Source organism: Poecilia reticulata, chromosome 23 (genome assembly GCF_904066995.2).
Source record: "Poecilia reticulata chromosome 23, P_reticulata-male-v2, whole genome shotgun sequence".
NCBI classification, from domain to species: Eukaryota; Metazoa; Chordata; class Actinopteri; order Cyprinodontiformes; family Poeciliidae; genus Poecilia; species Poecilia reticulata.
In genome coordinates, this window is record NC_088852.1 from 2510565 (window position 1) to 2536281 (window position 25717).

At 37.7% G+C, this 25717-nt stretch overlaps 1 protein-coding gene and 1 long non-coding RNA gene across 2 annotated transcripts in view; one reads left to right on the top strand and one right to left on the bottom strand.

Annotated features, from left to right (window-relative positions):
- Positions 1–25717, top strand: part of LOC145550162 (uncharacterized) — an 83326-nt gene that overhangs the window by 6267 nt on the left and 51342 nt on the right. Inside the window, exon 3 of the long non-coding RNA XR_014086044.1 lies at positions 17113–17217. This is a non-coding gene — a long non-coding RNA (uncharacterized LOC145550162). The remainder of the gene's footprint in view (positions 1–17112; positions 17218–25717) is intronic.
- LOC103459380 (interferon gamma 1-like) lies at positions 4997–12072 on the bottom strand. Its single transcript, XM_008400890.3, has 4 exons — positions 11398–12072; positions 10554–10625; positions 8379–8648; positions 4997–7968 (listed from the first exon to the last, which is right to left on the bottom strand). Exons 1-4 carry the CDS (start codon positions 11527–11529, stop codon positions 7828–7830), a joined length of 615 nt encoding a protein of 204 aa, XP_008399112.1. The 5' UTR covers positions 11530–12072; the 3' UTR covers positions 4997–7827.

The following is a 25717-nucleotide window of genomic DNA, read 5'->3' on the forward strand; positions in this document are numbered from 1 at the left end:
TTACTGATCAAAATAAGTTTTAAAAGCTTATCTTAAAGTGCACTAAATTAGCGTCTTTACCCATGAAAAGCTAAGCTAAAGGTGTGCTCTTTTGCACAGTTGTTGTGTTACCGTGGCAGCAACTTCTTATTTGTACAAGTGGAAGAAGCTTATTAGCATCCCAAAAGCTCAAATAATACCTGAACTACTGAAAAGGAGAAGAGATTCATATCCCCTACTCCAACATCTTTCCAACCAGACAGATTTAAGAAGGAGCAGCAAAAGAAAGTGAGGTGGATTAGCAGGACATGTTAGCATGCCTGGACTGGAATGAGACTCTTACAGAAAGTCTTAAGTCAGAGGCCTCTACAGATTTGTTGCAAGACTGACTGTTACAGGAGATTCTTCCTCCTCACACCATCATCACACTCAGCAACTCTGAAGATATTTGGATGACTTGAGTTACAACAGCATTTAGTTTCACTTTGTAGTTAAAGTATTTTTTAACTGAATTAAATTATATTTGGGGCCAGTTGGAAATGATTCAACAGATTTCTGCATTAGCAAAATAGGATGACTCATTTTAAGACCAATGTACTGATGATGTGCATTCATGTTGAAACTTTTCACAAATGTTGAGATTCCCGGACTCCACCTGCGTGGGACACGACATTATTAAGAATTTATATTTTTAGAATTTGATGTTTAAGACAGATACTCGAGGATTCAGTCTCTGTTCAACAAATTGTAATGAAATCTGGTTTGTTTACATTGTGAATACTTCTTCTTCTTCTTTGGTTTAGCTGTTTTGAAGCAGAATTGTTCCTGACTCCCGTTTCTCTTTCCTCCCGTTGGTTGTAAAATGTCTCCTTGAGCTTCCATACAGCCTGAAAGCATCATCACTGTTGCAGTTCTGCCAATCAGGCACCATCTTATTTGTGGTTTCCTGTCCTCTAATATCAGGCTGTGTGCTGAAGTGCAGAGTTTAGATGCCTCTTTATCTGTCGTGCAGCGTCTGCAACAAGCTGACTCACTCTGAAACCCACACACTCTGACAGCAACCACAGACACAGAGGTGGGGGTAAAAGTTGACTCCTAGTGTTTCTCTCGGTGTTGTCAATGTTTCCTTTAAAGCCCTGCTGAAGTGCTGTTTAGCACCCGGACCTAACAGACCCTCCACCCTAATCATCGCCAACCGTCCATTCGGAGCTCTCATCTTCTGCCGCCTTCAGAGGCTATTTTTATCTCCTGATAGAGCTGATTTCCTCTCTGTTTGCTGCAGATGCTGCCTCATTCTCAGTTTCAGATCAACTTATTTTCGATCGGGACGCACCGAAACTCTGCTGTCATTTAGCTAGCTGTTAGCTAGCAGCCCACATCTCTGCCTGTTTTGATTGAAAAACGGAATTTAAATGAGGAGAGAACGGCAGACAGTCATTACTGTTTGGTGGCTTTGCAAAGTATTCACTAAAACTCTAACACATTGTTTAATGTCATAACCGTGAATTTTAATAGATTTTATTGCATTTGTGGATTTTACTTTAGAAAGTAGAGAAGTTGCGAACTCCAGAAATCTGATCTTTATGGAAGAGTGGCAGATATTTTTTCTTTTGAAAAAATATCTGAAGGACGTGGAAAACGGGATTTTTCTCTTATATTTTTACTTTTAATGCATTTTTACACCTGGGAGCAGCTTATTAGGATCTGAAAAATTCAGGCCATGTTACTGTGGAATATCGCCTCCCTTTATTTGGATGTTGAGCTGTTAGCTTGTCAAACTGTCAGACAGCAACAGTCTTCAGTCAGAGGCTTCTTTAGAATCGTTGCAACACTGACTGCTACTGGAGATTCTTCCTGCCCGCAGCGTCGCCATCCATGACGACTCTTTAAATATGCATGGGTAAATGAGTTGCGATAAATAAAGTGGTTTTCATTTTAATCACAGCATACATAAAACTTAAAAGGCTCGTGGTTTAGACTATTTTCAGATACACTTAAAAAAAACAACGTATTTCTGGTTTAGTTCCTAGTGCAAATATCTTGGTACACATGAAATAAGAAAAAATTAGCTTACAAGTGACTTTTCAGCAAGAAATCTGATCTTGTTTTAAGTCAATAATTCCTTAATATCGATGAAAAAGTTCTAGTTCCGCTGCCAGATTGTTTCAGTTATAACACCCTGTCGCAATAAGGATGAATCAAATAATCGCGTCGGAAATAAAAACAAGCTCAGCAATTTCCATTTGTTTTTCTTGTGAATCTCTTTTTCTACCAAAAACTGGACGACAAAAAGTCTTCAGTCTGGTGATTTGGTCTCAACTGGCCCTTTTGTTGAGACTCCATCATAAATTTAGTTTGTTCTTTCTGTTATTTGTTTATGTCGAATATTTAAAATGTCTTCCAGTTCCAGTGTTAAATATTAATCATAATTCAAAGTTTATTGATCGTTGAGAATGTGTTCTCGCATTTTTATGCCATTACCGTTATATTATTTGAAAATGGTTGCAAAGCAACATTATCTTTTATCACAATAACTTCTGGGTCAGTTTTTTTATTACGATAGGCTGAAAATCATCCCGAAACGTGACCCTTCCTCCTCCAGGCTTCGCAGCTGGTTTCTTTTCCGGGATCGGGGTATTTGGTTTTTGCCAAACATGTCCAAATAAGTTTTAGACTCACCTGTCCAAAGAACATGATTCAGGATTTATTAATGTCCCCTTTCAAATTTTAGGTAGATCTTAAACAGCAAAGGTTTTTCTTCTTGCACAAGATGAGGATGAAAGTAACTTTCAGTGTTTTTGGGGACGTCTTTTAGCATCTTGCGGTCTGCGGTCTGCTTTTAGGATGAACTTTGCTTGTCCAGATCTGGACAGTGGAGTGTTTAATGTGAGAACTTTATAACCCTATTCAGACCCATAGGCTGATAAAATTGGCTCTTTCGGTTTTGATGGTGTTGAGTTTGAGGTCTTTTGTTGCTTTTGGACAAAATATTCACTGATGACGCACACATCAGTCCTGCTTCCTGTAAAATCGGTAAAGGATCGGCTTTATCCACGTTGTCCGAAAGCAAGTCTACCAAAAAGAAAAAAAAAGTTTCTGCTGATCACGACTCTTTTGTTTTATATTCTGAAACAACATTTTCTTACACATCACCAACGTGTGAAGTTATCAACACAAAACGCAACCTCGAGAGCCTCGTCTGCCACTTTTGACGTGTTGTAAACAAAAGTGAGAACGAACCTGCGTCACCAACTGTCCTGCCAACCGGATCTGAACCAAACTGCCAGCAAATTATCCTGAACTTTCCGCTCTTCATGCATGACAAAGCGCCTCTGGATAGTTTCGGTTCATCACAATCGAATGTTTCCAGCTTTACGACTTTTAGTCAGGTTTTTTTTGTATAGCACTTTTCGAAAGGCCCCTTTCGTATCTGGTGCCCTGCAAAATCATTCGCGGCAATTGCAAATCTGAAAAGTGTGGCCTGTATTTGTTTTTTAGCCCCCAGGCAGCAGTTACTGTACTGACGGCCATCTTTAATCCTACACCAATATCTAATTTTAACAGTATCTATTGAAGGAAATTTGTTTCGATTTTTATTATGCTTGTTGAGGTTTTTTAATAAAAGTATACAAGAATCATCAATTTCTTCATTGAAATGATGATTATTATATCATCAAAAAAACACAAGTTTGCTAAATACTTTCTTATATTGCTTAAAAATTACTAGAGCTTTTACAGCTCAAAAAATTAGAATATTGTGAAACTGTTCAATATTTCTGTTATTCCAGAAAGCGAAGCACATCTTGTATAGATTCATCTCACATACAGTGAAATATTTCTTGCAGAAAATGGAAAAACTCAAATTCTGTCTCTGAAAATTTGAATATAGTGAAAAAGTTCACTACAGTATTAATAGAAAGTTGAGTGGAAGGAAAAAGGGGTGGTAAGAAAAGGTGCACCAGCATCGTTTTTCACATAAAGCAGAGATGCATCTAAACATTGTAGAAATGTGACGTCTGGATGTTAACACAGTGATGGTAAACCCTGGTCCTGCGTCGTTTTCCCTGCTGCCTCTCGCCTGACTTTAGTAACTAGGTGATTAACAACCTTCTGTGTCGCTTAATGGTCTAAACAGGAAGTAACGCAGCTATTTTGATCGTGATTCATTTGTGAAATTCATAGGATTTTTCTGCAAGGGTGTCTAAAAACTACAACAGTTTTTGAAAACTAGCATCTGTTTTTATTTTTGCCCGGCCAGAGATCTGTGCGAAAGTCCCTGCAGTCAAAATGGCTGCTAGCTGTGGCCAAAATGATCGCATTTCATATTAATTCAGTTTTTTTTTTTTTAAATGAAATTTTACCGCTTTAGGGAAACCATATTAAAGTTTTATGGCTGCGCTTTTCCTCGCCATGGATGTCGCATTTTTATAGACTTGATGCATCTCATTGAGAACTAACCATGGGTAACCATGGCAACCTGCGCTAGCACTTTCTGCAGCACTTTCTGTATACTCTGTGAAGGTACGTGTAAGATATGACTTAATTTCCCTTTGGGACAAACCAAATATTTTAAAAATCAGATTTGCATGAAAACTTTTTAAAGACGCTGTTGGTTAGATTAGGATGAATTAGTGAAATAAACACAATATGTTGAGAAAATGTACTTTTATAGTTTATGTTTGCTACCGGAAATGTGGAGAAGTGAACATAAATGGATGTAGATCTGGAAATATGGGAGGAACACCTGATGGAAACTAACGCAGCTGTGCACTTTATGAATTTGTTTAGTTTAAAGCTGCAGTTTATAGCTAAAAATAGCAACAAGAGATTCAAACCAGCTGATTATAGCAACTGGAAGACGGCGAACTAAAGAGGCTCTCAGACTGAGCCGTGCAGAACTCCACTCTTCTTGTTTTTGCTCTGAGAAAATAAAAAAAAGGAGAAAAGCAATCAGCTCGACTGAATTAGAATTGATGTTTTTATTTTCGCTGCCAGCGGCGCTGAGAGGAGCCTCAGGGTTTTCATTGACCACACAAACAGACGGCGCTGCGGTGGGAAAGCACAGCTCGGGTTCTTAGAAGTCACAGCTTCACACACAATCACACATAGCGCCTGCAGTGCATTGTGGGTAAGCCAGCAGTTACTGTAAGAAACGTCTACGGGTTTATGAGAAGTGATGTAACAGGAAGTGACATCGCTGCTGTGGGGTGGAGGGCCGGGGTCCGTCCAGCGTATCTAAGCTGCAGCAGAAGTTTCTGCTGCCTGCAGAGGCAGTTTGAGTTTGGTTGTTAGGGGAAACGTCTCCGAATTAAAACATAAAAAACGGGTTAATAGTTAATCTGCATCTTTATTCAAGAGTACACGAAAATAAATCTGCAGATAAACGCTTTAAATTAGGAGAAAAAAATAAAATCATGGTGAAAAATCACATTATTTTTTGCACAAATGTAGAGCTAAAATGGAAAAACTGTAATTTTAAGTAGACCTTTGCTGCTTTGCTGGAGGAGAAAATACATCAGCAGTGAGTTTAGATAAACAACTGATAGATAATTTCCATATATACCTGCAGGCCCCAGGTAGCAGGTTAAAGGTTAAAGTTCATGACAGGAAAATTCAGAAGAGATGAAACAAATCAGAATTTGGAAGGGACGCTATTTTCTAATAAAATATTGGCAACAAATTGAACTTTAGAGATGTTTATTTATTAAGTGCAACATTTTACAGTGAGTCAGCCTATTAAATGTGAAGCACGGTGGTGGAGGGTTGATGCTTTGGGCTTTTTGCATCCATATGATGGAGTTATTAAACAAACTATGAACTCCTCTGCTTCCTAAATGTGAGACCGTCTGTCTGACAGCCGAGGCTTAGTCCAAACATTGTCAGAAACAACAGAATGGCTGAACAGCATGGTGCAACGGCCTAGTCAAAGCCCAAATTTCAATGTGAAATCAATATATCCTGTAGTGGGAGCTTCAGAGACGTGTCTGCAAACCTTAAAGTGTAACTAACCCCGCTGTGAAAGCAAAACTCCGCCCCCAAACACATTTTAATGAGAATTTCACCAAAGTGGGCGGAGCTAAGAGACACTGGGGGCGTGGCCAGGTGTGAGGCTGAGCGGAGGGGGTCGCAGGGCTGTGGGCAGGACGAAACAAGCACTGCTGCCAACTTAGTGACAGTGACGCTCTATTTAGCCACTTTTTTCTGTCATTGGAAACTTTCATGGTGACATTTGGAAGCAGCTCTGCATATGGAGGCCAAATTTACACAGAAGTGTAAAGATGAAACCCTAAATAACGTGTTTGGAGAGTTAGACTGATGAACTGATGAACTTTAATGAACTGAAACTGTTGGGAAGAGGAGGAGGAGAAACTGGTGAAGTCAAACAGTCCCATCCTCTGTGGTTCCTTCGTTGCTCTTTTGGTCTACTTCCTGCTGCCAGGCAGGTCCTGTAATGCCAATAATCACATCTGGCTGATTTAAGTCGGGGTTTTGCAGATAATTTATGATGCAACAAGGAGAGCATTTGCTTTTTCAGGTTGGTTTGATATAAATTGATTCTGATTTTCTTTATTTGATATAAACAAAAATTTAATGAGTGTCTGCACACAAACAGCGACTCAGATTAAATCCATCATTATAGTTAACTAAAACTAATAAAATCTACAATTAAGAAAACATTTTATTTTTATCAACTGAAACTGAAATAAAAAAATTAAAAAAAAATTATAAATTTGGAAGAACTGCCACTAACTGGAACTACTTGTACGTTCATAAATCTATTTATTAGCCTTAACTTTACATCAGCTGTCAGCAATTGACAGTCTATCCAATGTATAATCATAAAGATATACTTTAAATTCTGCACATAAAAAGTAACAAAAGTATTAAAAAACAAAAACTACTAATAAAAACTAAGCTAAAACTCAACAATATTTAATTAATAACTTATAAACACCCTAAAAACGGATTAAAACTGAATTAAAATGAAAACTAATTCTGGTCTGAGCCACAGAAAATAAGACACGTTCAACTGAAGTGCTTTCTGTTTATTTCAGCTTGTGCCAATCAATAAATACACAATAAATAATCATAACAGCGTGATTCACTATTAAATAAAACTCTTAAATACAAAATAAATACGAAAAAACTAGAACAGGTCAGTAAAAACGATGAAATCCCCGACGACTGTAGTACTTCTGCTGTAATAATAGTACATCAGTGCTGGGCTTGAAGGTGCAGAGAAGTAAAAGTACTTTACAGTACATAATGAAAGACTTTGGTGTACTTTGTACTGTAAACATCATCGACTCTCCAAGGCACTTCAGTAAAAACAAGTTTGTTGGTACAAAATTCACTCAATCCCAAGAAAGAAAGAAAAGAAAACTTGGTTTGGACTCTGTTTACTTTCATTTAAAGTGTCTGACCAATCAGAGGACTCCTCCTCATCTGGCCCCACCCACCTCTCTGCCACCGTCCAATCAGAGTTCAACACACTCTATCCAGGGTTATGTTTTACGTCGAGCTGATCTTCTCAGTATTTTACCCCCTGATGTTTTTAAAGTGGATAAATCAAGTATTTCCAGGTAAAATTATTGATCCTAATCTTTGCAGCATCTTGTTTTCAAGTAAAAAAAAAACAAACATTAAGTCCTATTTAAAATATTACAACATTAGATGTGTCAAGCTTAGCCTGATAGTTTGTTGTTTAGTCAATAAATATATATGTGTATGAAAGAATCCCCTAATTACAAAATCCTTAACAGGCACTTTAATTTCAGTTTTCGTGATCTGACATCCTTATTTCGCTGGTGTTTTTGTAGCTGTTATTGCTGCCCTTTTGCTCGTCTTTCAGGCTCCCAGGCGAGACTTGGTCCTGGTCTGCCGCCGCCGCCGCCGCCTCCTCATGACGTTGTCTGCCAGCGAGTTCGCTTTCTCGTAAATCCACGGCAGCTCCCACAATGCTTTGCCCTGCACCTTGATGTTGTCCATCTGGAGAAGGAAGACCGGTCAGTTTCCAAATAATATCAACAAGTTCATCCAGTGATGAGCTGCGTCTTTACATGCTTAATTAAGGTGATTTATTGTGTTTTAAGACCTTGAAAATACTCAAAAAGTCCAACTTTAGCCTCTTATTTCAATTATTTCGGTTCTCAAAGCTTCTTTAAAAGTCTTTAAGATCTCTAGATGTTTTAATAAACCCAAAATGGGCCTTTTTGAACCCAAACATCAGCCTTGACTTTGAGAGCTTCAAATATTGTTGAAAATCCTTCAGGTTTAGAAAGTATTTACACAATTTAATGCCACAAATAATCCTTATTAGTAAAAACGCCAAAAATAACTAAGACACGCTTCTCCAGATGCAGCTTTCAGCAGAACCAAGTGAAGAACCGTTTCCGTACCTCAATGTGTTTGAGTTTCTGCAGTTCGTGGAGAATCTTGACTTGCTCCTTGTAGCTGTGCTGCTTCAGCTCCCTGATCTTCTGTAAAACTTTGATCAGGTTGGACCTGGTGTCGCCGGCAGCCGACGGCTCGGCGGTGCTGGGGCCCGACGTGTCCGCTTTGTCCCCGCTGGTGGCCGACAGCGGGCTTGGAGTGGGCAGCTCCTTCAGCATGTGTACAATCAGCTTCTCATACGCCTCCAAAACGCCGCCCATAAACAACATCTGGGACTGAAAGAGATTTAAAAATGAGTAAGAAGAGTTTTAATTGTCCATTTTTTAACTTTTACGACTATCTGAAGAATTTAAACCTGTTAAATGCAACCAAAAAGCTGCTCATCTCTTGCTTGACTAGCATGTACCAGCCTTGAGGTGCTAAAGGTTTTTCACACAGTGGAAAAACTCTGTGGTCTCCCACACAAGAGTTAAACTAAGTGTAGTGTGGGCCATGAAGGGGAATGCCACCCACTGCCTGTTAAACATGAATGTCACATTCCAGTTTTGCTCATCTGGATGCGACAGTTTCATCTGGTGTAGATGCATATTCAGGTACGGCTGGAGGGTCGGAGGTGAGAAAAACAGTGTCAGACTGGATAAAAACTACATCGAATTGTTGCTTTTTGAGGCGTTAAATGAGTCACAGGAGGTCTTAGGAACGTTTTGCTCTAAGGAAAAAGTGAATGGCAAACCCCCTGGGGGCTGTACACGCTAGCTGGGCACTAAAGCTATGCTAAAAACTCCAGTGAACACCAGAAATAATGTCTACATATGCTACAAAATAGCCCGTGCTTTATTTATGCGTTTCCTTTGTGACTCTTTCACCAGATTCTTTAAATAAATTCAGCTCTAAAAATCAAAATAAGCTCTCGTGGTTACAAACTTTTAGCTGTATTAGTGCAATTCAACATATTTACCCAAATCATAGTGAAGAAATGATCTGAAGTTAAATTTTCTGATGAAACTAAGCCCTTTGTGTTCAGGATTTGCTTTGTAGTTTGTTCCTCCACTGATCTAAACCTGAAACTGATCTTCATCTTCACATGAAAACCACACCACTCTTCACGAGAAACGCCGGCCTGTGCCACAAAGAGCTTAACGTTTGAAATCATCTACAATTAGCTCTTGAAACTAACAAAATGCCAACTTTGTGTAACAGTTTGGGGAGAGTGAAAGTTCCAGTTTGAAGGAAAGAAAACCACAATAACCTCTACATAAACTCCTGTGTGATAAAGTTCAGGTTTTTCAAAGTGTCTGAAAATGTTTTGCCAGACAGAAACACCAGCTAACTCCTAGCATGGTAGCATCAGCAAGTAAACGGCGTCTAACACTCAACAGGCCCTTAACACACCTACATGTAAACATGCACTTTCACAGAGGGAATATTTAGTCCCTAAAATCCACTTTAAATCCCAAATTTTACATCAATATGTGAAAATATCTTCACTATATAAATATTAGCTCAAGTAGTTAGCCTAGCTTAGCATCAAGCTAACCAGAACGTGCTAGCGTGGGTTTTCTGATGCTGAGAAATATTTACTCTCTACCTTGTGATTGATTATTTTTAATAAAATAATGGATTTTTGCTGTTTTCTTTAACTATTCAGCAGTAAATATTTTTTAACAAAGTTTCTATTCATCAGTGTTGCTGGATTTAGATTATTTTCTAAAATAAAAGGGTCAAACTAAAACCTGTAAATACAAATTACAGTTTGAAATACTAACAAAAGCTCTGGATAAACATATTATAACATTATTTCTGGGAATCAGCTAATAATTGTCTAATTTGAACTAATTTAAGGCTCCAAAACATTTAGGCTCCCAGAAAATCCTGGATTAGGCTTTGATCAACTGTAAAAGTTAATTTCTCTAAATATTCTGTATAATTTGTTTGTGTTGTAATCGAATACCTTATTTAAGGATCGTAAGTTATTAATATTGGTGCTAAATTTGTTTATGTTGTACTTTAAGCTAACAATACTTAAAGATAACGGCTTTACACAACCATGAGACTTAGAATAATTCAATTAATCAATAACCACAATGAGAAATATTTTCATAATTCATAACCAGAGTAAGGACTTTACACCATTTTATTGCATCTGTTATTGATTTAGATGTTTGATAGTGAACATTTACCTCCATTTTGCCTTTCAGTTCTTCTTTGGGGAACACGTGCTTTCCATCATATATATCCGATTTAGAGATTTTCTGCAGAAAGATCAAAAACACAAAATATTAGTTTTTATAATAATTGAAATAATTAACATTCCTGCACATTTAAACAGACTAGCATTGAAAGAAGGCCTTAATGGTGCATTCACTGTTAGAAAGGGAATCTCAAAGTTGCATTCTGCTTGGCTTTCAAAATAAGATTAAAATTTAGCATTAAATAATTAAGCATGATTTCTGCAGAGGTTCACAGCAACAAAAAGTATTTTTGGTGCAAATATTTTAGCATACCTGGGGAAAAAAAGACAAAGCTAATTTAAAAGTAACTTTGCAACAAAACAGGAGCTTGTTTTAAGAAAATATTAAAGAAAAGGTTCCACTGACAGATTATTGCACTTAAAATCATACATTTTCCCCATGTTGCAAGTGAAATAATAAGTCAGTTTGTCTTTTTTGTCCAAGTATGCAAACATGTTTACACCACTAAGATTGTGTGTTTTTGCAGTGCAGATTTGTAGTGCAGTAATGCAGAAGTAAAACTCCTGAAAAGTCTCATAGATATTCTTTTCTAGATGTTTTGCTGTAGCTCTATTACAGGACACTTGTTGTTGCATTAGTTGTTGAAACAAACTTGAGAAAAGAGGCGCAGAGTTGCTGCATAAAAGCAGCAGGTTGGCCTTTAACCCACACAGGTCTACGTGTTTGCGCATGTGTGTGTGAGAGTTTGTGGCGAGAGCATCAGAAAGCAGCAAAGACCTCCACACGCTCAAACTGAAGCAGCTCGGCTGCCGCCGCCGCCGTTCGTACTCACATAGTGCTGCAGCAGGTCCTGCAGGGTTCTGTTCATGTCCTGAGGGAGGTACGACCCGCTGACCTGACCCACAGACAGCCACGCCAACAGGCAGACCACCTTCCTCATCACAGAGCCCATCCTCATCATCATGCCGCTCCTCTGTCTGTCTGTCTGTCTGTCTGCTGAGATGTCGGTTTGATTCCCGGAGCGATCCCGATGCGATAGCCGGTTGTTTTCGATCCCTGTCGGAGCGACTCGGAGGACCGTCTGCCAAGTCGTGTCTCTCGCCCTGAAGTTGGCTCAAACTGTTTGACTTGTCATGAAAGCTTTTATTTATATCAGCCTGCGAGAGAGAGAGAGAGAGTGATGCAGAGATGCAGCAGTGATCTAAGTGTGAAAAATGTGGTTGTGCAGTTTCCTTTAAATCACCAAACTTCATAGAAGTGGGTGAGGGGTCTCCCACTCATGCAAGTTCAACAATTTATCAAGTTTCTGATAATTTCCTCCCTCTCCCCTGGATTTGATGGGAAGTAAAGGTGCAGCTGGTCATTTTTGGGGGGTCAGAAAGGTGCAGGGATGCTGATGTTCTGCACAAGAAGACAAAGCAGCTGGAAAACGCTGAGGTGGTTTAGGCTGCAGCAGCCTGCGTCGGAAAGCTTTAGATCCAACAGAAACCCCATGGAAACTTTTACAAACGCTGATCAATCTGGTGCGTTTAGGGTTTCCCTGGGAAATCTGAGGAGTAACTAAACAGCTGATCTCACTTTGAATAAACTGGATTTATGTCTCACTTTAATGCAATGCAAAAAAGAAACTTTGAGAATATTCTTTTATTTTAGAGTTCATGGCACTAATTGTGCAACTTTTGGTACAACGGCCACAATGTTCAGACTGGAAAGGCCTACACTGCAAAAACTCAAAGTATATCTGGTCTAGTTATTTATTCTGCTTGACCTTATTTTAAGTAAATAATTTAATATAAATAAGAAGTGCTACTGTTATTTATTGCGAGATATTTTTTACCATAACTAAAAAAATCCTCCTGTAGAAGCAGTATTTTTATCTACTTAGACAAGCTCCTATATCTTGCATAAAAGTAACTTATAAGTTATTTTTTTCATATTTAAAGTATAATGAGATATTAGCATCAGAAACTAAACAAAAATACTTGGTAAGATTGAAAGTTTTCACAGTGTAGACTTTGAATTTCAACAACAAAGTGAATTTTTTAGTAATATATGCAGAAGCGAGACTTTACTGCAAAATCCCCCCCTGATTTCCAAATGTGACGTATTTCGTTCCTGGTTTCACTTTGTTTATTTTTAGATGCATAAAACAAAGTGATTAGTTAGAACTTCTGCATTTTCTCCTGAAATTTATAAGCTTTTTATTTTAGAGTTCATGGAAATTGTGATTCACAATTTGGTAGAACTTCCACAATGTTTATGCAGGAAAGGCCTACACTGCAAAAACTTTGGGTCTAATTTCTAGTGCAAATATCTTAGTACACTTGAAATAAAACAAAACTAACATGAAATAAACTTTTTAGCAAGAAATAGGAGCTTAATTTAAGTAAATAACATGTATAAATAGTACTTTTTCATCAATATTAAGGAATTATTTACTTAAATCAAGCTTATCCACCTCATACCTCATAGATCCACAATCAATAATGCATAAGTTATAGCTAATCACATTTAAAGGAAATAAAGTAAAAGCAGGAAGACAATATGTCAGATTTGGAAAAGAGTTTTAATTTTTTGTTTTTTGCAGGAAAGTCTTGCTCCTGATATATTGATTAACTATAATCCAGTGAAAGATTCACCTACACTGCAAAAACATTAAATCTTACTAAGTATTTTATATAGTTTCTAGTGCAATTATCACATTTTACTCAAAACAAGACAAAATTAACTTGCAAGTAACTTTTCTGCAAGACATAGGAGCTTGAATTAATTCAGTAATTGTTGAATATAGATATAAATTACACCTTCCACTGGTTGATTGTTTTTCTAAAAGGGAAAATCAGCCAGTGGAACTGGTATTTTTTGCCTATATTCAGCATTTATTGATAAAAACACATGGTAAAATTAGTTTTTGCAGTGAAATGAAGATGGATAAAAGTATTTTCCTCTTGTATCAACAGCAGATACTGATAGATGTTTTGAAGTGTAGTGTGAACACTTCTGATCAATATCCCCGGATATTAATGCCCCAAAATCACTGAAAGCAACAAGTTTTCTATATTTCACAACATAATTAAGCTTCATAAAAAGCGTTTTGCAGAACCGCTGCGCTGTGCAGGATCCCAAATCTAAATCAGAGAAGTAAGTTGCTGAAAAGCTACTAGTTAGTTTTGTCTTGTTTTTGAAACGAGACGAAAATATTTGGTTCTTTCTTGTTTGGTGTTTTTTAAAGATCTCAGTCGTCAAACTGCAAAAACATTAAATTTGACCAAGTATGAAACTGTCAGATATTTGCAGCTCATCAGTGAAAACATAAATGATTTTATTAGACTCGTCTCAGCAATAATATCTGGGCAGATCGCAGCTTATATTTTTTTATTTTTCTTCCTTTTATTGTTCTTGTTTTGTCTGTTTATGGACCATAATTGTGTCTAAATAAAGAGGATTGATTGATTGATTGATTGATTGATTGATTGATTGATTGATTAATTGAAAAAGTTAAACTGATTCTAAATGCGACACATTTGATGGTAATTCAGCAGATAATCACTGATATGGTCCACAATGAGGAGAAGCTGATTTCTGATGAGCGTAGCTGTTCATCTTGCATGCAAGGGTACCCATGGAAAGTTCAGTGGAAGGAAAAAGTCTGGTGAAAAGTAATTTGAAATGTATCAAATATTGTGTGATAAATCACTTTTTAAATTGAATTACTGAAGTAACTTCATAGTTAGCCTGCTTGTTTCTCTCCCAGTGAAATGGAGATCTGCGTCAACATGAAGGGAAATAATCAATCTAACTTACTGATATGCATCTGCAGTGGATCAACTTCATGCCTTGTGTTGTGTAAAAATATAGGAGGAAGAAAATTATCCATCCATCCATTTTCTTGCACCCTTGTCCCTCAGTGGGGTCAGGAGGTGCTGGTGCATCTCCAGCTAACGTTCCGGGTGAGAGGCGGGGTCACCTGGACAGGTCACCTGGACAGGTCGCCAGTCTGTCACAGGGCAACACAGAGACACACAGAGACACACAACCATGCACACACACACTCACACCTAGGGGCAATTTGGAGAGACCAATTAACCTGACAGTCATGTTTTTGGACTGTGGGAGGAAACCGGAGTACCTGGAGAAAACCCACCATGCACAGGGAGAACATGGAGACTCCATGCAGAAAGACCCCAGGCCGGGAATCGAACCCAGAACCTTCTTGCTGCAAGGCAACAGCTCTACCAACTGCGCCACTGTGCAGCCAGGAAGAAAATTCTGAGACACAGTACATTTTATAAGGAAAATGCTAAATGCTTCCAAAATTTTCTTAATTTTACGTACTTTTATATATTTTCTCTCATCTTGTGACGTTCAGCTTCACCAGGAATAATGTGACTCGTAATATGATGGAAAAACGGAACGAAAAGCCGATGATATCACCTTTCTGTGCTGCAGTGGATCATTTCACAGAGAAAAGACAGAGCGACTGTGGGTGGCGTTAAAGGTTCTGCCCTGAGCAGAACCGGTTCTGATTCTGACCCATCTTTCTGTCTGCAAGCGAAGTGAGATAATTACCTGGAAGGTTAAACAGGCGCAGTTCTGCGATCGCATCACTGCTGTGCGAGTTTTGGGTGGGAAACAACCTGCTGCAAGATGCATGAGCTGCAACCATGAAAGAAGGAAATTAAACCACAGGAGGGTCGGCGCTTCACAGAAAGAGCTTTATAGTAAACGAGACCAGATGTTTGACTCAAAACTTGTTTATTAGCATCAATGTTTCTGCATTACATGTAAATAAACGTATTAAATGCTGAGGATGGATGCATGCATCCTCTCTTCCTTACAGAACTACAGCAAGTTCAGTCAGACTGGATTCAGAACGTCTGTGGAGATCAGATTTTAATTCTTGAATCAAATTCTGGGTTGGGACTTTGACTAGGCCATTCTAACACATGACTCTGCCTTGATCTGGACTGGGAGTTGTCCTGCTGGGAGCTTAAGTTTTCTGCAGCCTCCTAAAAAGGTTTAGCTCCATCATCTTCCACACCATGATGCTGCCACCACCACCGTGTTTCAGCTTGTGGAGGGTTTTGCATGCAGAGATGGATGCACAGTAAACTGATCACATCCAGCAAACTGAACAAACTGTGGACTGCAGCTGAAATGCGACTTTGTAGGCCTGCGGTTTAGAATGCTCTGCAGAGTTAAACGTCTGCATGAAGGGTTAACTCAGCGACGCAGCAGATAAACGAGTCAGGCTGGATTTCATTTGATGCATAATGGAGTTTTTATCTAACTTTAATCTTGAGCTTCATTTGTGACGTTTAGCTCCTCAAAAAGCAGAAATGTTATCAATATGAGCAAGTTTGAGGCTGTGTTGGTGGAGTTTTAGGAAATACACTGACATTTACAGCAGGTTTGGTTTCTGTTCTCATTCATGCAAGAATTTAAATATTTTTTACTGAGAAATAAATCGCAGATCTTTTCTCTGTAGCTTGAAGTGACAAAGTTTCTTTCCATTTTTATTTTTATTCTTTCATTTTTTCTGAATACTGAAACCCGTCTTCAGTCTTATTTTGACATAAATAATTAACTTGTCAGAGATTAATGCCGCAGTACAGTGTGAAGTACGGTGGTGTAGGTGTCATGATGTGGGGATTTTGCACACAGATTCAGTGTGAACGCCACATAAAACCGTAGAAATTACACTTATAAACTAGTTTTTGCTCTTCTGATGCTGTTTGTTCGCAGGTCTTTTTCAAAAAGTTTTTAAAAGTAATTTGAAGTCGTATATATGATTTAAATGTTCAAAAGGTTTAAAAAGAACGTTTTGTCCCATTTTCATTTGATCTACTTAATAATAAACTAAAATGATTTTTGTATAAAACAAATCAGTAAGTTGTTGTGTTATGTGTCTATTATAAGACTGTTTTCTTATTGGGGTTTTAAGAGTCAGTGTTTGTGGTTCTAATTACTCCAAATTAAGATTAACGCAAAAACTTTTATAAATGAGAATCTATATTTTACATCTAATGTTTCTTTGAAGAAGTTATTGTTCTGTAAAAAAAAGTTGCCCTAAAAGATGAAAAAGTGTCCATCTACATTAACTGTGCCTGTAGGTGAGAAGAGGCCACTGGAGATCCTTCAAAGGGCCAGAAATGGCCCCCGGACCGCTCTTTGGGCACCGCTGATCCAAGCCATCCATCGTATCTCTGGCTTTTTTTTTGCTGGTCTAAAGTCTTCTGCAGCTTCTAACATTATTATTCTGGATTCAGCTCCATCTTTCTTCAAATCCCTGCTGGGAAAAAAAAGCATTCCCACAGTATTAAGCTGCCACCACCGTGTTTCAGTGTGTCGATGCTGTGTTCAGGGTGAGAAGCTGCATTGAGGGGATTCTTGTTGTTGGTTTGGTAGCAATGAAAAACAAATTCTAGTAAACAAATTCAGTAAACTTTACATGAAGCTCAGCTGCAGGTAGCAACCTGAAGATAATGTTTTCTAATTTTGTCGCTAACTCATCCTCTTATTTTCTTCCTCTCTGTATGAAATTCAGCTCTGAGGAACGACACGAGAGCCTTCAGTTGTCTGACGGCGGCTGCTGCTGCTGCCGCCATCGAGCAGAAAAGACGAAGCAGATGAAGAAACGGAAAACAGGAAGGTGAGGACGCTCAGGTGTGAGAGCGTACGGGTATCCCCTGCTCACGCACATTAACGCTGGAGTTTCACAAAAGGAAGTTCGTCTCTGTTTGAAGGAAATGGACTGTTTCTTCTTAAATACGATCCTGAATATGAGCCATGTTATTTTTACAAAGCTTCTGATGAACCTAGGGTAAAATCCTCACTGCTTTTACTGACAATCTGATTCAACTTTAGCTTTTAAAATGCAACAAAAGCAAAAAATAATAACATTATCTGGACCTTTAGAGAACAAAGCAGGTTATTCGGATGGTTAAGATTTAAAATATTTGGACATTTTTCATATTTTAGAGTTAAACCTGATGAACAAATAAATCCCTTCAAATACAGGAATTTATTTGTGTACTTGCAGTGTTTCTAATGATTCTAATGATTTTGCCTAATTTAGTTTCATGTGTATCTGATTAACTCTTAACCACTGAGCTTTAATGGGTTGACGGTTCAACGTTTTCATTCAGCTGTCTCAGTTTCCAGATGTTAAAAAATGACTTGAATAACATAAAAAGGGTTTTTAGTTGAATTGTCTTGTGTTCTTATTTTAAATCTAAGCTAATGTAGAAGTGTTATCCCTCCAAAATGGATCTTTCAGATAATGCATCTAATAATTATTGCAAATAAAGAGAGGTCAGAAAAAGTGAGGATGGTTGGTTAATAAAGCAAACTGCCACCACTGAATCTCAATCTCTATACTTGATGTAATCTTTGATACTATAAGATTCTCGAAGGCATTTTAATGACAAAATCAAAATATTAGAGCTCTATAAGCTACATTTCCATCGAAATATCATGTGAATTTTGAGAAATGTCGCAAAAAAGAAAGAGAATGTTTCCATTTAGTAGTTTGGAGTGAATCAACCAGGCTACGCAAAAGGTGTTACTGTCAGACGTTGATGTTACTCATTGCTGTAATTAACAGGAAGTATGAGAGGTAAAAGTTTGTTACGTCAGAACTTATTTGGTAATTGTGTTTCCATCTCATCTTTATCGTATTAACTCTTTCAGAAAAGCCAAAAAGAACCTTAATCGAGTATTAAAATCTTTTTTGTGAAACTGAAGAAGTTACTTTGAGTTTTAACGTTTCCATCAACCATTTTTAATCGATAGATATTTAAAATTGCGCATAAAAAAAGCTGATGAAAACACGGCGGAGCTTCTGCTCTTGTCCTGCTTTTGTTCAGCGAATCCCAGAATCCTAAGCAAACAGGAACCTGGTCCAGACAGATGAACTTTTCTTCTTCTGCTGATGATGATTTTTGGAGTGAGCTTCATTTGATAGCCCCGGTTGCCATGGTTTCTGATTGGTTTCTTGTAGACCTTTGTCAGAGTTGGGTGATCCTTATCAAAAACAAGTTTTGAAATAAACTCGTGACTTTTTTAATTGGCACTGTTTATGAATGCTGGAATGTAAGAGCAGCAAAATACTTCATATCCTGAACAGAGGAAGAAATGAGGCCACTGGTAATTCCTGTAAGTAAAGAGTTGATGGCTGTTCAGTTAATCCAACTCCAGTCCGTTTATCTAGAAAGTCCGGTTTGTTTAGTGAGCTGTGAATCGAACTCTGGTCCGCCTGAATCCTCCTGTTGAAGTGAACTCTGGTTCGGTTTGAATGCATATGTGAACGCCAAGACCGCTCCAAAAGCAGGAAGTGGACTACAGCACAGAGCATTCTGGGTAAATACAATCAAAACAGATGTGCTAACCTTATGCTAATGGGACAAATGGCTCGTGGTCTTTAGCCAAAGGTTTCATGTTGTTTCCTCCAGTGATTCTTGGTGTAGCGCCCCCATAGGTGAGGAGGGGAACAGGTTGCTTAAAGGATTTGGTTGGTTTGACAGTGCGAAAGAGAACTACAGCAGCTGAAAATGTAACAAATGCTACAATTTTGGTCCCAAATCGAACCAAATCTACCGGACTGTCAGGTGTGAAGCTCCCTCAGTGAGTTTTAATAGGTTAAATTTGAGCTTTCGTGGTTGTATTGTTTATGTTTTGCACTCTGTTTTGCTATTTTCTAGTAAAACACTTTGTCTGTGAAAATGTGCTTTATAAATGAACTTACATGCTTATCTAATGCTGTTACCAAAATACCTCCAAATGACTCTGCTGTCTTTTTAACTAAAGATTATTGCAAAGGCTCAAATTCAGACTTTAAGTTTGACTTTTATATTGATTTGACCGTCAGCCATATTGGTTTATCCCAATGTAACTTCTTTTTTACTGACGTATATTTAAAAATCATGATTTTTATTTATTTGTTGACGACCCTGCCAGCAGGTTGTCCATTTTGATGAATCATATTTTCTCAACGTTTGGAGACTGGACGTTTTTCTTGGTGTGAACGAGGAGAAATCCCAGAGTTGCGTTGAGGGCTGCCCCTGTGCGACCAGGCCTGAGTCAAAGGCTGTGGTTTGACGCTGCATTCAGATGCTCCTCAGTGTAGGAAGGTGACGACAGCAGGAAGACAGAAAAAGACGAAAGGTCTTTTTACCATAAGCCAGAGGAGTGTGAAATGAGTTAAGTGACGTGGTGAAGGCGTGATCGCTGACCAGACTTCAACACGCAACATATCAGAAGCATTATTTAAAAAAAGTTACGCGTTGCGAAACGAAGTGGGGAAATTATGTCAGAGTTTGAAAGGTGTTACTATTGAAGCTGCAGTTGTTAACGCTTTAAAATAAATTCAAAATATACCCGTCTATGATCAGTTTGAAGCAGAATTCATTTAGTTTTACATGAATAGATGAAGTGGGCTGGTTTGCTTTTTCTTAAGATGCAAATTTACGGTTGACTATTTTACTACAAACATAAACGGCTTCCAGAACTTCTGTAGAACTGACCTCTTCCTTCCCACCTGAAGAAATGTGCTTACAGCTCAAATTAAGTAAAGACTCGCTAACGCTGACGTCAATGTACCAAAACTGGAACATAAAGAATTACCAGCCGACTGGCGGGCGTTTGGGCGTTTGGGCGTTTGGGCGGTGTGAATGGAAACAGGAACAGGGGAGGCAACGTGGTTTGTTAGCCAAGCTCAAGGCTCCAGACACACCTGGCATCCCTTCACTCTTCCTGTTGGATAATATAATATATCTGCTAAAAATCTACTTTTTTTAAATGGAGAGTTGGTTAAACTTAAACACAATTTCATATTTAACTGTGTGATACACAGAAAACAACGTCAAGCTGAGTGGAAACATCACCGGTACTGGAGTCCAACACCAGCTGCCTGTTGTGTCCAATCAGCTAAAACTCTCTACAAACGCCATCAAAACGATTGATTTATTATTAAATATGGGCAAAAAATGTGTAAAAACCAACTGTCTTCAACTGGTTACATGTGTTGTATAATCTATCCATCTATTGACATTTCCAATCAGTCAGTTCTGTACTACACCACAAACCTGGAACAAACTTCCAGAAAACTGCAAAACAGCTGAAACACTGTGTTATTTTAAACCAAGGCCAAACCCTCCCTGTTTAGAGTTACCTTTAATTTGACGTGAGTGAAATATTGATCAGTATATTTGATGTGGAATTACTTGGTGATTTTAATGATGGGATTTGATAAAATTTAATGTTTATTGCTTGTTTCATAATTGATTATTGGTGTTTTTGAACTGCCCTGTTGCTGGAATGTGCTACATAAATAAACTTTACACTTTAAAAAAAGTTTTGGAACATAATAGAATCAAATAAATGCAAAAAGATGTGTTAATGCACAATGAAGTAAAACAAAAAAAACAACAACTTTGATTTATTTTTCTTGATCGTACTGAAATGATTACCAGGCTACCTGAATACATACCGAATCATGACTTTTGTCGACTAATTAATATTTTGAAGGTGTTGACACCTTCAAAAAAAAGTCTTAAAAAGTCTTAAATTAATTTGTCTAAAATTAAAGCCTTAAAATGTCTTAAATTAATTTAAAAACAATGCAAGTTTGTCTTAAATTTTGTAAAGGTGAATCCACCTAATCTTGTATTTTCTGTGTAGTTTTTTTCCTCTGTGTCAGGATAAAGTTTGAGTCACATCTTCATAGCATTTTCTGACTCAAGGCGGTTGAAGCTACCGCTAAGCAGTGGTAACTTCGTTACTTACGTACAATTTTCGTGTATCTGTACTTTACTTAAGTAGATTTAATGATGGGTACTTTCTATTTTTACTCCTCTACATTTTACAAGTAAGTATCTGTACTTTCTACTTCACTACATTTCTACAAAAGTGTTGCGTTACTCGTTACATCCAAGTCGCGTTGCGCTTTTTTCCCGTTAAAATGTGAAGTTCAGGGATTTAAGGTGGCGCCGTAAAATCCAAGCAATAACGTGACTTAGTGTCTGTTGTCAACCATCGCATCCACCTTTACTCGCACGTGGAGCTCCAGATATGCGCAGTGGTTTCCTCTGAGCCGGAGGAGATGTCTGTCTAATCGATAATAGCTGCGTAAATCATAAGATATGGCGACATGTAAAATCAGAAGCGCTTCGCTTTCACAGACGGCGGGACTTCGTTCAACTTTTAGCGTCACTTGGAAGGAAATCTTAAAGAAAGGTAAGATCTGTGGACGTGTTGCTAGCAAAGCTAGCTGTACAGAGACGCATATGTTGCATCTGCGATGAAAAAAAAGTTTTCACTAATGTGCTGAATTATTGTGTGGAGGTGTTGACTGAGGTGTCGCACATATGGGACAATGTTGTGACCATTCAAGAACGATCCAATTCTTCTGGACGGATCTATACTAAGGTTGATAGGACTGAAGCCTCATTGAGAGCCGTTCTGTGTCCTTGTAATGCTCTGCGTACACTGCAGTAGCTATTTTTTTTCGAAATATATATATATATAAATACATAATTGCCGAATAAATAAATCATGAACATAAGAACGCAGAGCATGCTCATTGCTCTTTGTTTTCGTCACCTGTCATGGTGGCAGACATTGCAGCGGGAGGATAAGAACAGTCACCTCCTTCTGCTTGGTTACTTCTTGCTTATTGGGCCTTGGACAGTATTCATTGAACATTGTTTACTGTTAATTACTATGTTTAATGGTGCAGACAGTTGTGGTTTCTGACATTGGCAATATGGGCAACCACCCAGGGTGTTATTTTTTTAGGGATGGCAGGAGACCTCTGCGGATTGTAGCACAGAGATGAAAGCAAAACGGAATGAAGAAGAGTTGAATTGATACCAGTTAAATTTATTTCAGCTCTAAGTATTTAATATCTGGGTATTTTTATGGGAATGTGGATCTATCTGATCAATTTGAGAAGCAATTTTGATAGGTGCACTTAATTTTATTGTGTCATGTAGCGCAGGGTGCTGGTCTTGGTCTTGGGTTCAGTGGTCTTGACTACAACTCTGCTACGTGGCTCCTTGGTTCCATGTCCTCCCCTTCCCACCCTTTCTGTTGGATTTCTTTAAAAATAAAAGCCACTAGTGGCAAAAAAGTGAAGTTCATGCTGTTAGGACAAGAGACAAGATGTTTCCATCCCTGAAATTATGATGCATAGAATCACATATCTAAGTCTAAACAATGTTACAGAGTAAACACAATAAAAACATGCTTTATCTGTGGCATTAATTAAAATGGCACATGTCTGACAGATGAAAATTAAATACGATCGGTTCACTTAATGATATTAGTGATTAGGTATTATTCAGCAACTACTTTTACTTTTAATACTTAAGTATTTTTAAAAGCCAGTATTTTTTTACCTAAGTAAAATTTTAATGTGGTAGTTTTACTTTTACTTGAGTAAATTTTTGTCTGTGTATTTGTACTTTTACTTAAGTACATTTTTTGAGTACTTTCTCCACTACTGCCGCTAAGTAGCTGCTAATGTACTCTTGCTAGCTACTTAGCTAGTTTTTATGTGCATCATGGCTAAGTACAAACTTATTGTTTTTCATACATTTTTATTGTGATACTCGTCTTAAATTAAATTTTTAATGGTCTTAAATTTGAGTTGGAGAAACGTGAAGGAACCTTAATTTAGTTGTTTTCATTACAGCTGAATCTTAATCTGTTAACTGATTAACAAGTGTGTGGAATTAGTATTATTATTAACAGTATTTGTCATTTCATTTTATATTTACATTTATCAATTTTTTTAAACGTTTATATTTACATAGTTACATATGCTGACTAGTTGTTAGCCACTACCGTGCTCTTCTCAGTGTTTTATTACATCATGCAGTGGAGGGGAAATCCCTCCACATGATTGGTGAAGAGAAGGGAAACCTGTTAATGTCAGCCTGATGTCACAGGATAGTCATTCCACTCACTTTTTCTTCTTCTTCTTCTTTTTTCTCCACCGAATAAATGTTTTCCTTCAGAAGGTGGGATTTAGTACCGCAGACATTTATTTATTTATATACTTCACATACTTCAGAATTTCCTTTTAGTTGCCGAGATTTAAAATGAAACCGGCTGTCAAGTTTATATCCTGTTTAGTCTTTATACGCCTGCAGGTCTGCTGCCCTATTACTCAACCAAAGTCAGTTCGTTAAATTATTACCTTTAGAAATGTATTTACATTTAAAAAATCACAAAATAATTGGTTCTTAAACTTTAGAGGCTGATTGCCTCTATAGAAGAACACCACACCCACTTCAACAAGACGAGACTGACTTTATTTTAAATTTTAAAAAAAAGAAACATTGACGTAGGTAAAAGTAATCTTGCCTTAAACCAAATCAGAAGATTTTGCTGCTTCCTTTTCTTCTTCACCAAATGCAAATAAAAACTGAGTGGCATCAGATTTTCATGGTTGTAGGATTTCCCTCTTGTCTTTGGAAAAAGACCACAAGCCGTTTCTCCTGCTAGCCTAGCGTGTTTGTTTTGGTTGTATTTACCCTCTGGGCAATGTTAGCATCATGTTATTTTAATTCTCCACTGCATTTATCACAATTCAGCCTGATTTTCTTTGTCAGAAACTCTTCAGGTGCATTCACAACACTTTTGTGTTTTCCGCTTTAATCCAACTCCAGTCCGTTAGCCTAAAAAGTCTGGTTCGTTTGGGGAGGTGTGAATAAGTAATCAAACACTGATGCAAACCAAAAATGCAAACTCTGGTCCGGCAAAAAATCTGGGTCTCGGTTCAGTTAAAGTGAACTCTGATTCACTTCAAATGCATATGTGAATGCCAATTGGACTCCAAAGGCAGGAAGTTGACTATATCGCTCGGCATTTTGGGTAAATACAACCAAAACAAACTAGCCTGTTGCTAGCGGGACAAATGACTCCTGGTTTATTACCAAAGACAAAAGAAAAATCTACAACCGCTAAAATCCGACGCCACTCAATTTTTGTTTCCATCTGGTGAAGAAGGAAGTTGCGCTCTGTGTCTTCAGAGGGTTTTGTGTCGTTTCCTTCAGTGGTTCTTGGTGCAGCGCCCCCACAGGCCAGGAGGGGAACAGGTTGGTTTGACTCAGAGCAGAGAGAGAGAAAGAACCACAGCAGCTGGAAATGTAACAAATGTTGCAGTTTTGGTCCCAAGTCAAACCGAGTCTATCGGACTGCCTGGTGTGAAAACAGCGATAGTGACACTGAAGGATTGTGAGTCTAAGCAGGAGATTAACAGCACAGGAGCACCACAGGGACCTGTACTCCCACTGTTCCTTTTCACTCAGATTTCAAGAACAAAACAGAACAAAGCAACAAAACAGACTCCTGTCACCTTCAGAAATACTCAAATGACTGTCGGGTAGATTAAATGATCATTAATTTTACTGGTATGATTCATTCAGCCCCTAAAATCCATCAAAGCAAAAAGTTTAATAAGGACATTTTTCGTGATCTAAGAAAAATGTCACACACCAACATTTTGGGTAAAGTTTTTTGCTTTTATTGAAATAAAAACAACACAATAAATTAAAAATAAATAACTCCTAATAAATAATCATAAAATAAATATAACTCAGTCAAGTGGAACATTAGAATGTGAAATGGATTCAAGTAACCTGTTAAATACTTAAACTGCAGTTTCAGTAAATGTGAAAGTGGAAGTAGACATGAACACCGAACACAGCTAGGCCCGTCACCAAAAAACATTTTGATGGACAATAAATTCTCTCAGAAGTTAAGATGAACGATAATATTGTTGTTTTGAGACTATTTTCAAGTAATATAATGATAATAATGGCATAATAATGGAAGAGCACGTTCTCAAATGTCAATAAACTTTAAATTATAATGAACATTTAACAGTAAACACATTTTAAATATAAAAAATAAATAAAGAAAACAAAGGAACAACAAATAAAAGTCTCTGTAAACAAAACTATCCTTCAAAAAAAGAAGATAGTCGAGACCAAAGCATCAAACTGAAGACTTTAATCAGAGGTTAATCATGCCAATGGAAATTATTGAGCTTGTTCTAATTTATCATGTAAATAATTAATTTATTGGTTACTGTGACGGGCCTAAAGGCAGCTCAACTCAAGTTATAACTTAAAAAAGTAAAAACA